This window comes from Nycticebus coucang, chromosome 10, assembly GCF_027406575.1.
Source record: "Nycticebus coucang isolate mNycCou1 chromosome 10, mNycCou1.pri, whole genome shotgun sequence".
Classification (NCBI taxonomy): Eukaryota; Metazoa; Chordata; class Mammalia; order Primates; family Lorisidae; genus Nycticebus; species Nycticebus coucang.
This window is the reverse complement of record NC_069789.1, coordinates 114428499-114441811: the sequence shown is the minus strand read 5'-3', so window position 1 is coordinate 114441811 and position 13313 is coordinate 114428499. Positions and strand designations below refer to the sequence as shown.

The window sequence follows — 13313 nt, the reverse complement described above, 5'->3', positions numbered from 1 at the left end:
TAGGGGTGGGGGTGATTCTGGGGACCGGAGGGGGAGATGGGAAAGCTTGTAGAAATGGGGCCAAAGGGCTTTCTGGGAGGATGCTAGGCCTCCTCATGCCAGCTGGGGTCCTGTGTCCTCACCCCACCAGCCAGTAAGTGGTCACTTACTGTCTGGTGCAGGTCCGGGATGCCAATCCTGAAGACCATCATGCTGAAGTGGGCGTCGTCGGGGACAGACATGGAGCGGCCCTGGAGGCCTCTGACTGAGGCCAGGTTACCAGGTGTCCCGCTGCCCTGGCCCCGGGTCCCCCGGAGGCCTTGCCCTGGCCCGTCTGGGGAGCTGTCGGATTCTGAGCCCCCTTCGCGACACTCGCTGGCACTGTGGCGTTCCTCTTCCTCGCTTGTCGCGGGGCTGTGGGTCATTGTGGGGCCACGGGGCGACGGGGGACGGCAGCATCACAGGCAGCTGCAGGGGCAAGAGTGGCCCTCAAAGTAGGAGCCCAGGACCCCTCAGAGGTCACAGCCACTACTCAGCAGACAAGGTAGACAAGTAGTCAAGGGCAGCCTCCCCTCACTGCCAGAGAGAAGCAGGAAGGAGGCTGGTCACATCCTCAGACCTGCTGCCTCCTGGTTTGCAAGCACATACCCCTGTTCTGACACGCTTCCTGCACGTGTCTCCTTCCCTGCCCTTGGCCCTGCTTGCAGCCCCCGGCCCCCCTGCGCCCCACTTTGTCGTTGACCCAGCGTGGCCGTGTCCCAGAAACCGCAGAATCACCGCGGGAGCTACTGGCCCACTTTGCCAGGCCACAGAAAATGCAGCTAAAATTAGCTAAGGACAGACAGGTGGACCAACTGACAGCCATCCTGCCCTCCTGCCCCCAGCCTGGCTCTTCACTCTGGGTGGGAGACTGGGGCTGAGCTGTAGTAAGGGGAGATGAGGCATAGTGAGCAGGGGCGGCTGGAGTATGCCTGGGAGTGGTGGAGCTGGTGACTTTACTCAAGTGTATCTGACAGTGTGTGCAAAGAGCTGCCAGGGAGTGGCCACATCAGGGAGCAATGGGCACCGAGATGGCGGTGCCAAGGGCAGAGCATTTTACCTGGGGTATTCCCAAGGGAACAGCAAGAGGTTGTCTGTAGAGGTTGTAAGGACATCTTGAGAGGGCAAGTAGGTGGTGGGGAGGCTGGCCTGGGGAGGACTGTCCAGGGGACAGTGATGTAGAAACCTGGGCTGGGGTGGGGTGGCTATGGATGACCTGTGGGCCTTTGTCAGACTGGTGCTGGGTGTGGGGTGGTGGCATTGCCAGGTGCTGGTAGTTCCACTGTGAGGACTGTGGGGCTAGGAGGGAGGCTGAGAGATGAGGTGAGGTCTGGGGACTTGGGTGCTGGTCATCTCCTGAAGCCTGCTGTTCCCTGAGGTGGCCTTACGAGGGTGGGTCCCTTCCAAATGGGGTTCACCTCCTTCCTGTTCTCCCCTACTCCCACCCCAGCACCGGAAACCAGAATGTCTGGTCTGGTCCCTCCCCCCCCCCCACACCAGGCCTGGCTCCTGTACAGTTGCCATGGAGATGGGAAGCAGCAAGGGTACTGCTGACTTTGGGGGAGTGGGGATGGGCTAGGGGGTTGGGGAAGGGAAGATTAAATGTGTGTGTGGGGAGAGGAGTTCCAAGAGCTGTGGGCGAGCGAGCATCTAACCAGCGGCCGGCCCCTCCCCCACGCGTGGCTAGAGCTTGGAAGCCCCCTCCCCCTCCAGGTACCCAGCCGCGCTACCCCACTTTGCCTTTGGAGACCCCGGCCTCCTTCTCACCCCTCTTTCTGCCCTACCCCACATCCCACCTCCCAATCTGGGGCCCGCAGCCACTCCCCCTCAGGTGACCCTGGCTGACCCCCCGCGCACGGACCGAACCGGGTAGCCGGTGGAATGAAAGAAAATCTGGCCCCGGTCCCCCGCAAGCACGGCTGCCCCAACCCTCGGGACCAACTCCGGCCCCTCCCCCTCAGGCCTCGAGGGAGGGAGCGGGCACACTCCGCCGGGGCGGCATGAATCAAACGCTTCGCGGCTAAGAATAGCTGGCACGCAGCTGGTACTGAGACCGGCTGAGGAATCGGCTGGGGGGGGGTGGAAAAGGGAGAGAGGGGGTGCCCTGGGAGCCTGCGAGGGGGCAGGGGGCGGCTGGCGTGGCCGGGCCGGGAAAATGAATGGAGGCGGAGGGAGGCGGGGAAAGAGAGCCCGGGCGGAGGCCGGGAAACTGGTGGGGGAGAGCCCCGGGCCGGGAGAGGAGGCGGGGGCACCCGGGAGCCGGACTGGGGGCGGGAGTCGAGGGGGCGCGCCGGCCGGTGGAGAAGGGACTGGAGACGGGTGGGGATGGTGAGAGCTTGGGCAAGGGGTGGGAAGGGACTGGGGGAGCCTGGAAAGAGCAGGAGCTACAGGGGGTCAAAGGGGGCGGAAGAGGCCAAGGCCTGGAACCCCGTAGGAGGGGAGTGGGCTCCAGGGTGACCTGGGGGAGGGGCCCAGGTGCGCCAGGCTGGGAGAGGCGGGGGAGTGGCCGGGCAGCGCCAGGAGGCTGCCCGCGACCTAGCCCTTTGCCCAGACAAGCCGGGAGGCGGGTTCGAGCTAGGGGCTCTGTTGGCAGGAGATGGGGGCTACACTCCCATCAAGGTTTCGATCTGAAACGGGGCACCGGGGACTGGGGTGTAACCCAATTTGGTGTCGCCTGGGGCAACCTTTCCACTCCTCACCCGCACCACCCACTGCACACCCAGGCCCTGGCCGGCGCTGGGCCAAGGACATCCGGGGCGCCTCCGTCCCCTCCCGCAGCCCCGACTCCAAGCTCCCCTCAAACCCTGTGTTCCCAGTCCCCTTACCTGCCTGGCGGGGCTGCTGAGTCCCGGTCGGCGGCGCCCGCGGCCCCTCCCCCCTCCCCCCACCCCCCACCCCCCCGGAGACGGGGGACCCTCAGGCCATGCCCCACCGCCCCGGAGGGCGAGCGGGCCCGGGGAGGGGGCGGGCGGGGGCCGGGGGGGAGGGCGGGAGGGCCGAAGACCTCACCCCCCCAGCGGGCCGGGCCTGGCCATCCGCAGAGCGCCCCCCCTTCTGCCGCGGCCGCCGCGCCCCTCCTCGCCCGCCCCCGGCTGGGTCCGGCCGGCTCCGGGCGCCGCGTCTCCGCCTGCTCTTCCTCCTCCTCTTCCTCAGGCCGCTGCCGCCGCCCGCTCCGCGCCTCCTCTGCCACCCTTCTCGCTCTCTCGCTCTCGCTGTCTCTCCCTCACCCTGTCTCTCTCTCCCTCCCTTTCTCTCTTCCTCCCCTCCCTCCGCCCTCTCCCCTCCCTCCCGGAGTCGGCGGCAGAGACATCGCCCCTCCCCGCGCCCCCAAACCTCGCCCATCCCCCTACCGCCGACTCCGCCCCCTACCCCTTCCCTCCCCCACGACTCGTCTCCACCTCCCGGTCCCCAAATTCTGACTCCACCCTTGCTTGCTCTCATACTCCAGCGAGGGGGTCCAGCCCCTCTAAGGGTACCTCATAAACACCCCAGGACTGCCCCCTCCCAGAGAGCTTCTCACCTCTACACAGGTGGGGTGCAAGAAATATTTGTTGCCAGACTATACACCCCCAAATTGGATCATGAGGGCTATAGATTCCTGTCCTGATCCCCCAAACAGACACACACACACACACACACACACACCTTTCACCTAGGCACAGGGGCAAGGCACCCATGGACACCTCTGGGACAGGCCCACATTCTCCTGAGACAGATGCACAGAGTCACCAGCTGGCACAGCACCTGCAGACATCCTCCCACATACACACTCTCCAGGGCATGCACACCCAGACATGGTGCACCTGGAGGCACACTACCATGTACATGTCACACCCCTGCACCAGGGCATACATGCAGCACAATGCAGGTATTTGCCTGCTACACACAGTATGCAGGCAGGTACACATACTCATGTCTCACAACCCTGATGTGGACACCCAGCCCTGCAGGGAGGCATGTTCATACCTTCCCACCACAGGGCCCACCTCACTGTCCATCATACCAGTATGAACACTCCTGTGTAAATGCACAACCCTGTGCCAGAGCTCCCCACAAAGATGGTGATTGCTGACACTTCTGAGCACCTTTATGTGCCAGGCCCAGGGACATTTGCTATTCCCATTTTCTAGAGGGCACAGAGAGGCTAACTTGGCCAAGGTCAACCAGCTATTAAGAGGTGATGTCAAGGGAAGGGAAGGGCAAGCTGGCTTCAAAGACTGCTATTGTGCACTATTGGGCGCCCCCATAGTTGTACCTCCTTGTTCAGACATCCCCAGCCATCTCCTCAGAGCTCACCCATGTGTGTATGCACATGCACGTGTGGCCAACTGTATGCAGACAGCTCACTCATACCCAGGAACATCCACAGAGACAAGGCAGATCCCATAGGGCAGCTGTTAGTGGACCCTGAGTCCAGACTTTCACCTTCTCCCAGTCCCAAGGGTACCTCCAGGGCCTCCAGCCCAGCATAGGTACCTGCAGGAGGCAGTTCTGGGCAGCCCCTGGGTTCCCCTTCAGCTGCTGGCTCTCCAGGGTACCCTGGTGGGAACTAGAGCAGGTGCTTACCCAGCCTGGGGTGGCCTCTGTCTTGATGCACACCCACAAGCCCAGGTGGTAAGCAGCTGGGCCTGGAGAGAGAACAGTTGCCCATGTGGGTGCCAGCAGGGAGAGAGGCTGTGCACCCCTCCCTCTATAGTTTACAAGGCCTTTTCCAACCTATTCATTATCTCTCAAAGTCTCTAACCCCCTGATGCAGGGCCCTAGAGCCTCCAGTGGGCACCTAAGAGGCCATGAGCAGCCTGCCCAAGGTCACTCTGCCCTCTGTGTACCAGGCTTTCTTGGAAAACAGAAGGCTGGATATGTTGATTTCCAAGGCCCCTCCTGGGGCATCAGGCATTCAAGGGCAGATGTCCTGCTCTTGCTTAGAGCCAGAAGCCTTGGCTAGCTGCCTTCACACTGGTGACCTCCAACAGGCTACACTGTCCCCTCTCAGAACCTTGGTTTCTTCATTTGAAGAGCAGACCCAGTGATGCATGGCTGGTGAGCTCCATACTCATTGGCACAACCAGCCAAGCCCAGAGGAAAAGCCCTGTGTGACTCATGGGCTTGGGACAGAGGGGAATGGCATGCCCTCCTGCTTCCCTTGTCTGCAAGCCACTTCCTACCTCCCTTTACCACCTCCACACTGGGAACTAGGCTGCCACTGTCAAGCCTCTGGGTCTTTGATGAAGCCTTTATCCACCAGGAATGGCTACTTCCTCCCACAAGAGTGATTGGGCACCTACCAAGTGTAGGTAGGTCTGCTCCTAGCTCTGGGAATGCAGCAGGGCAGAAGAACCCCTGCCTTCACTGGAAGGGGACAGACACAAACATCCAAACAAGATCATGCCAATCTTGATTGTGTCAAAAGAATAAAATGGGGCTTTTTGATAAAGTAACTTGTGGAACAGAAGCTTCTTTAGAAAAAGTGGTTGGGGAAGGCCTCTTGGAGCTGAGAAGGAGCTGGGAGAAGAAGAACCTTCTAGAAGGAGGAAAGGGCTAGTGCAAAGGCTCTGAGGGAGCAATGAGCTTAGCATTCAGGGAATGGAGAAGAGGCCAGGGAGGACAGGGGGAGAAGGGAGGAATGAGGTTGCAGAACTGTGAGGGGTTCCTCCCTCCCAGCCCTGAGCTTAGCCAGGCTGTGCTGACTGAGGGCAGGGTTTGGCTTCCCTCCTGCTTATGATGGGAAGGTGGAGGAACAGGGGAGTGGGGAGTGATGTGATCTGATTTATGGTTTGGAAGAATTGCTCTGGCTGCAGCAAGCAGCAGGGATTGGAGGGGCTCAGGAGGAAGGAAAGAGGGGGAGGGCAGGGAGACAGCAACTGCAGTGGTCCAGGCTGGGATGAGGCAGCTGGAATGTTCAGAGCTCTCTGTGTACTCAGAGCCTTCCCTGATGGCTCTGCCCCACTCCCGCAGCCTGGGGGCCTATCTGGCTGCAGGTCTGCAAACAGCTAGAGTCTCCAACATCACTTTGCCCAGAGCCCCACCTATACAAGACTTCTAGTAAAGTGAAGCCAATGAATCCTGGAGATCCACCTTTCAGGGCTGTGCACACACACACACACATGCTCTTCACATGTGTCCCCACAGACATGCATACACACTCACTCACATCTCAGAGAAAGGGTCTGGAGGGCAGGATGGGTGATCTGGGGGCAGGAGGCACCTTGGAACCTGAGAGTGGAGAAAGAATCTTCCCTACATCAGGGTGTGTGGGCGATAGTGGCCACAGAATAATTACAAGCTCAGTGAGACCTTGAGGTCTGCCCCCTCCTTAGGAATGGCAGAGGGGGGAATGCAGAGGAGCAGGGCTGAGCCCCTACACCCCACTATTGCCCAGTTGGTCCTAAGTTGGTTCCTGGGTTGAGGCTGGGGCCTGCTGTCCCCAGGATTTGTTGGAGAACCAGCTCCATTCTCTTCCTGACCATCTGAGCTTTTGGCCACTGCAGAAGGAAAGAGCAGGGCGGAAGTGAGCTCTGGAAAGTGGAAAGAGGGGCGTGTGTGAGAAGACCCAAGGCGGGATCCAGGCCTTGGAACGTTGGAGGTTTCCGGCCACAAAGGCAGGGCCTCCAGGGAGCCAAGAAGGGCGGGGAGAGACACACTCAGAGGAGCAAAGGAGACCAGTGGACTAGACCAACACAAGAGTCGGGAGGAGAGGGACAGGAAGAAAGAAACTGGGATAGCCAGAACCAGGGGTGGCTAGTGATCTACACAAAGGGCAGGGGTGCTTGCCAGTCCCCTGAGAACAACCTGTTTCCCCAGACATCAAGACATCTGTAACCTGATGCATGCAGCCTGGTTTTGGGGGGCCTTGGTTATATCCCAGCTCTTGGGCTTTGACCATGGGGCTAGGGGAGCTGAGAGGGAATGGGAGGGAGGCTGGGGAGGCACCCTGGAGGAGGAGCAGGAGAGGGAGTCCCTGATGCTGAAGGTGAGCTGTGGTGTGTCACATCTCTGGGGAGCTGTTAGCTTGGGAGAGGGTATTTCAGAGTTAGGGTAATGGGTAAGGGGGAATGAGACAGGTTCAGAGGATGGGGCACAGAGTGAGTTTAGGAGGACTGGGGAGGCAGGCTGGAGCTAATCACCCGTCCCCAACCCCAGCATTTGCAGGAAGCCCTGGGACTGCCTGCCAGGAGGGAGGAAGAGAATCCTGTTGGAAACCCTGAAGGTGAAGGGATCAGGGACACCGAGGACGACCAGGGGGAGGAAGAGGAGGAAGTAACAACAACCCCCTTCTCCAGCCCCAGCCCCTCTCCCACCCCTGAGGACACCGTCACTTATATCTGTGAGTAACCAGAAGTCCTACCCTGCCCCCAGACCTCCCCGATCACTTTCACGAAAATGAATCATCGGTTCAGTAGCCTTTCAGTTGCCCACCACCCAGCCCAGAGCCCCCACATCCCTAGGGGTCGCAAGAGCCAGGGCCACCCTACCTTCCAGGAGTCCTGGTCTCCCCCAGCCCCGCCCTCAGGAGCCCTAGGTCCCGGTTCCCCCAGGTACTCGGGTCTTCCAGATACACTCCCAGGGTCCCCCTCTAACATGAGCCCGGTCTGTCCGCAGTGGGTCGCCTGGCTGGCCTGGACGCAGGCCTGCACCAGCTGCATGTCCGTCTGCATGCCTTGGACACTAGTGTGGTCGAGCTGACCCGGGGGCTGCGGCAGCTGCGGGAGGCGGCGGGCGACACCCGCGACGCCGTGCAAGCCCTGCAGGAGGCGCAGCGCCGCGCCGAGCGCGAGCACGGCCGTTTGGAGGGTGAGTCCACGCTACGCCGAGCGGGAAAAATGGGATGATCTGGGCCATGTGGGGGACTGGGGAGTGGACTGACACCCGAGAGATCTGAAGCGAGGTGAGGACCCTCAGTGTCAGGGGAGAGAGAGTCCCCGAAAAGCTGGGTGTATTGGCGCATGGGGAGGGTGAATCCGGGAAGCAAGGCGGGATGTGGGGGAGGCTCTCTTCTTGCTCCCAGCCGCGTGGACCCCACTGGAGCCGCGCCACGCCCCCTAAAGCCCCGCCCACAAAGTATGGCCTCACTGCTCCTGGAAGTTCTGGCTCCGCCTCCTCCCAGCCCGCCCCTTGGAGGCCCTGACCCCGCCTCCTCCCTAAACTGCGGCTCCCGGCGCCTACTTCTCCCCGCCCGGGAGAGCCCAGAGCCTGTCTCCTGTTCGCCCCGCCCCGCCCCGCCCTCAGGTTGCCTAAAGGGGCTGCGCCTTGGCCACAAGTGTTTCCTGCTCTCGCGTGACTTCGAGGCGCAGGCTTCGGCGCAGGCGCGGTGCACGGCGCGAGGAGGAAGCTTAGCACAGCCGGCAGACCGCCAGCAGATGGAAGCGCTAGGTCGCTACCTGCGCGCGGCGCTCGCTCCCTACAACTGGCCCGTGTGGCTGGGCGTGCACGACCGGCGCGCCGAGGGCCTCTACCTCTTCGAAAACGGCCAGCGCGTGTCCTTCTTCGCCTGGCACCGCGCACCCCGCCCCGAGCCGGGCGCCCGGCCCAGCGCCACGCCGCACCCGCTCAGCCCAGACCAGCCCAACGGCGGCACGCTGGAGAACTGCGTGGCGCAGGCTTCTGATGACGGCTCCTGGTGGGACCACGACTGTGAGCGGCGTCTCTACTACGTCTGCGAGTTCCCCTTCTAGCTGGGCTGGTCCCAGGCTCTCCCACCACCCAGCTTTTGCCTGTGCCGTGCACCCACCACCCTCCGAGAACACCCTTTCCTCCCAGTCCGTGGGTGGACGTGTGTCCCCCGCCCTCCGCCTGGGCACTCCCGGGAGGGCTCCTGGGGGCCTGAATCCCTCCGTGGCCGTGCCGTTACTTGAAGCGGCGGGCACTAGGGTAGGTCCGGTGCCAATAAAGCCTTGTGGAATCTGACTTGAGGGGCAGTGGAGGCGCTTTTGGCCTTTTAACATGCCGCTGGGGAAGCTAGGAATGGCCAGACCCTAGCCTTTGGGTGCCTGTCCTGTCCTGCTTTTACAGATATTTGAGCCCCAGACTCAGAGTGATGGAGAACACGTGCCTACGGATATACGGTCATCTCCTTTGCACTGATGCCCAGAGTATACACTTGTACACGCTGCAAACACTTTAACCTTCATGGTGCCCCATCTCTTGGCCTTTGGGACCCAGGGCCTGTCAATCATGGTTCTATGCCTTGGCTTTGGTCCTGGTCAAAGAGATCTGGGAAACATGAAAGAGTTAAGGGCTCTGACAAGTCCTGCAAGAAAGAGTCCATTTAATTTTGTTTAGTATGTCCCAAACTTGTTTTCATAAGTGGTGCCATTTCATGTGATATCAGGCCGTGGTCTGAGATGCTGGACCCTCTACTCCCTTTCCTCCCCCCCAGGACCATAGGTGAAGACACAGACTTAAGGACCTACCTAACCTTGAAGCTTATGCTCCAACCCAGTACTCCGTTCTTTACTTTCTCCCTGTTTGACCATGAGCCTGAGTCTGTTTCCTACTTTGTATGGCTCTTGAGATATTCAGGTAAGGCCAGAGAAATATGCATTTGGGAAATGAGCCACATGCTACCTTCCTCCCTCTCTAGTGTTTATATTTATTCCCTGGAGGCATTGAAGACTGTCCCAGGAGTTGGGACAGTCTGGCCTCAGCATTATGGACAGCACTATTGGGGGTGGTGGTGGCATCATGAAGCCCAAGAATAGGGATGTTACCCTGTCTGTCCTTATATCATTGCCCCTTCTTGTCCTTTAGCTGTGGCGCCACCTCCTAAAGCATCACCATTGAATCCACCTGTGGGAGGAGCTAGCCATCCCTATCATTTTGAGAAGAGATCACTTACCCTGTTCCTTCAGAAATCATTTCTCAGCCTCACAGCCTCATAGGAAGTACAGGATTGGGCTGGAGGGAGGGGCTGACTGTGGCCTGTGGTCAGAAGAGCTTCAATCTGGGGACGGAAGACCTTGCTTAACATTCTTCCCACTCTAAGCTTCAGTTTTCCTAGGGTGGAGGTGGGCAGCAGGACATCTTATAGCCAAACAGAAGATAGGTAAACACTGATGAATACCCACTATTTCCTGGAAGGGTCCCTGGCCTCACAGAGCTTCCATTCTAGAAAGTTTGCGGAAAGGAAGCATGGTACTTACCTCCCTGGACTCTGCAGCCAGATGATCCAGGTTCTGATTCTACCTCAGTCACTTATCTACTGGGTAAACTTGAGTGAGAAATAACCCTGCTAATTCTCAGTGTCCCATATGTACAATAGGCATAATAATATCCATCTCGTAGAATAGTGTCCAGCACGGAGGGGGTCTTTGCAATACTCAGCAATTCAACCTCACCTTCCCCTCTGCAGGCTCTCTCCTGATATTGTGCATTTGCACATGCAGAGATCCTTGTCCTCCCCTTCTCTATGGGGATGAACACCCACTTCCAAGAACTGGCTAACATGTCACTCCAAACAACCTTTAACCCCATCCTATAGGGTTAGGGTCCGCTTTGGTGTCTCAAAACTGCTGGCTCCTCTCCTGACCCAGCTCTGATTAGTCAGTGTGGGGGACACCCCAAGTGGGGATGGGAGACAGGACTGGGTATGACCAACTCCATGTCCGCAACATCTGGCAATGGGAGCCCTTTGGATGAAGATGCCTGTGTGAGGCACATGGGAGCCCTTTGGATGAAGATGCCTGTGTGAGGGAAGCTGGGGGCAGTGAAATAAGTCAAATCTCTTGCTTTTTCTCCCTGGCCTATCCCAGGCTGAGGTCAGACACTCTTTTGGTTTCCCACAGGATCTGGAGCTTTCACATCGCTTTAGGTGTCACTGTCTGGTTAATCTATGTCTCCCTGTACAGGGCCCAGGGCTACCATACCAACTCCAGGGACAAGGTTGTGGGCTTGCAGAGAGGTCCAAAGTAGGGAATGGAGATCGTCTGCAAGGGCTGTTCATACACCAGAACAGCACACCCATATATGTGCAGCATTCCGTGTTGATTCCTGACTCCAGTCTGCGTGTGGGAAACCTATCCTCTTCTCTAGGAAGACTTCCAGGCCTCCTGTGATACTGAGATTGCCAATGCTCCTTCCCTGACTCTAGGAGCAACGCCTGCGGTTTGCGAGGCTAGAGCCATAGACCAGGGAAGCCTCAACAGCTGATTGGGATCGATGTGTTAAAGGACCCTAGGGAAGTAATAAAGGAAGGCTGGAGATGATCCAACGGAGAAGGAAGAACCAGCGGCAGCATGGGCTTGCAGGACTACAAATCCCAGGAGGCCGAGCAGCAGGCTTCTTACTCCACCCCCACCCCCACCCCGAGTCACGTTTTTCTGCAATCATCCAATGACTGAAGTCATCTCGCAAGCTCCCCTCCCTCCTTCTAGGTGGGGTTCGCCTACTTGTAGCTGAAGCCTGAATGCCACGCCCCTCGCAGTGAGGTCAGAGAGCCGCAATCTCCAATCAGCACTCAGTCCCCGCCCCTCCGTCATGTGGTCTCGCCTGGAGGTACTTTGGGAAGTGTAGTCCGGTCGCGTGGCCACTGGTAGGAAAATCCAAAGCCCCCTGGTCTTTAACATTCTCCCTACACTGTAATCAGCACTTCGATCTTTGAGGCAAGTTTTTCAAAACAGAGTGGATTTCCATGGGTAGATCATAACTTTTTAAAAATGTGAAATAAAGTCACAAAAAGAATCAGTATGCATTGAAAACAGAAACATTTCTCAACACTGGGCATCTTGAGTATGTACTGAATTAGAAAGTACAGGCGCCTGAGTTTACCCAGTAGGAAGTGACTGAGGTAGGATTAGAACCTGGATCATCTGGCTGCAGAATCCAGTGAGGTAAGTACCATGCTTCCTGCCCACGGACTTTCTAGAATAATAAGGGCTGGCATGGTGGGCTCACTCCTGTAATCCTAGGAGGGTAGATTGCTTGTTCTAAGGAGTTTGAAACCAGCCTGAAAAATAGCTAGGCGTTGTGGCAGACGCCTGTAGTCTCAGCTAGTCGGGAGGCTGAGGCAAGACAATTATTTGAGCCCATGAGTTTGAGGTTGCTGTGAGCTATGATATTAGAGCACTCTATCCAGGGCCAGGAAGTGAGATGCTGTCTCAACCCCCCCCACCCCCCGCAAAAAAAAAACAACTCTAGATAAAATGTGTTCCTTTGCCTGGAAAAAGTTCGTTAAACAGTGGTTTAAACCAACCTATAGTTCTTTTGTTTGTTTTTTTCTTTTTTTTTAGCCAGAGTTTCACTATGTCGTCCTCGGTAGAGTGCTGTGGCATCACAGCTCACAGCAACTTCAAACTCCTGGGCTTAAGTGAGTCTCTTGCCTCTGCCTCCCAAGTAGCTGGGACTACAGGCACCCTCCACAATGCCCTGGCTATTTTTTTGTTGTAGTTGTCATTGTTGTTTAGCAGGCCAAACTGGTTCAAACTCACCAGTCCTGGTGTATGTGGCTGGCGCCCTATCCACTGAACTACAAGCACTAGCCCAACCTAGTTCTTAAAAAATAACAAAAAACAAAGACAAAATTTTTTTTACCTGGAAATAATTAATTTTTTTTATAATCTGCACAAATATAAACACTATAGCCCACACAAATATTCTTTTTCTTTTCTTTTCCTTCCTTCCTTCCTTTTCTTTCTTTCCTTTCTTTCTTTCTCGCCCTCGATAGAGTGCTGTTGGTGTCACAGCTCACAGCAACCTCACAATCTTGGCCTTAAGTGATCCTCTTGTCTTAGACTCCCAAGTAGCTGGGACTACAGGCGCCTGCCACAACGCCTGGATGAGGACTCACTCCAGTTCAGGCTGGTCTCCAATTTGTGAGCTCAGGCGATCCACCCGCCTTGGGCTTCCAGAGTTCTGGGATTACAGGCATGAGCCAATGTACCTGGACCCACACATTTTTTTTTTTTTTTTTTTGTAGAGACAGAGTCTCACTTTATGGCCCTCGGTAAAGTGCCATGGCATCACACAGCTCACAGCAACCTCCAGCTCCTGGGCTTAAGCGATTCTCTTGCCTCAGCCTCCTGAGTAGCTGGGACTACAGGCCCCCGCCACAACGCCCGGCTATTTTTTTTTTTTTTTTTTGGTTGCAGTTCAGCTGGGGTTGCGTTTGAACCTGCCACCCTCGGTATGTGGGGCTGGCGCCTTACCGACTGAACCATAGACTCAGCCCCACACAAATATTCTTTACCCGAATTTATTTGTTGGTAACTGTTTATCCCACTGCTTTGGCTTTATCATTCTACATATCTACTCGCCCGCCCACCCACCCATTCTAGCCTAATCACCAGGGACAAACCAAAGTC

At 57.5% G+C, this 13313-nt stretch overlaps 2 protein-coding genes across 8 annotated transcripts in view; one reads left to right on the top strand and one right to left on the bottom strand.

Moving 5' to 3' along the window:
• Window positions 1-3241, bottom strand: part of SHANK1 (SH3 and multiple ankyrin repeat domains 1) — a 54275-nt gene extending 51034 nt beyond the window's left edge. For all 7 annotated transcript variants that reach the window (XM_053606817.1, XM_053606814.1, XM_053606816.1 and 4 more), the window contains exons 1-2: window positions 2844-3241; window positions 150-447 (exon numbers count right to left, since the gene is read on the bottom strand). In XM_053606817.1, the coding sequence (XP_053462792.1) occupies window positions 150-404 (255 nt within the window). In that variant the 5' untranslated portion in view covers window positions 405-447; window positions 2844-3241. The remainder of the gene's footprint in view (window positions 1-149; window positions 448-2843) is intronic.
• A 3416-nt stretch (window positions 3242-6657) lies between these two features.
• On the top strand, window positions 6658-8922 carry CLEC11A (C-type lectin domain containing 11A). The gene is made up of 4 exons (XM_053606821.1): window positions 6658-6988; window positions 7159-7342; window positions 7618-7809; window positions 8245-8922. The coding sequence occupies exons 1-4, from the start codon at window positions 6842-6844 to the stop codon at window positions 8688-8690; spliced, it is 969 nt and encodes a 322-aa protein (XP_053462796.1). The 5' UTR covers window positions 6658-6841; the 3' UTR covers window positions 8691-8922.
• The last annotated feature ends 4391 nt before the right edge of the window (window positions 8923-13313 follow it).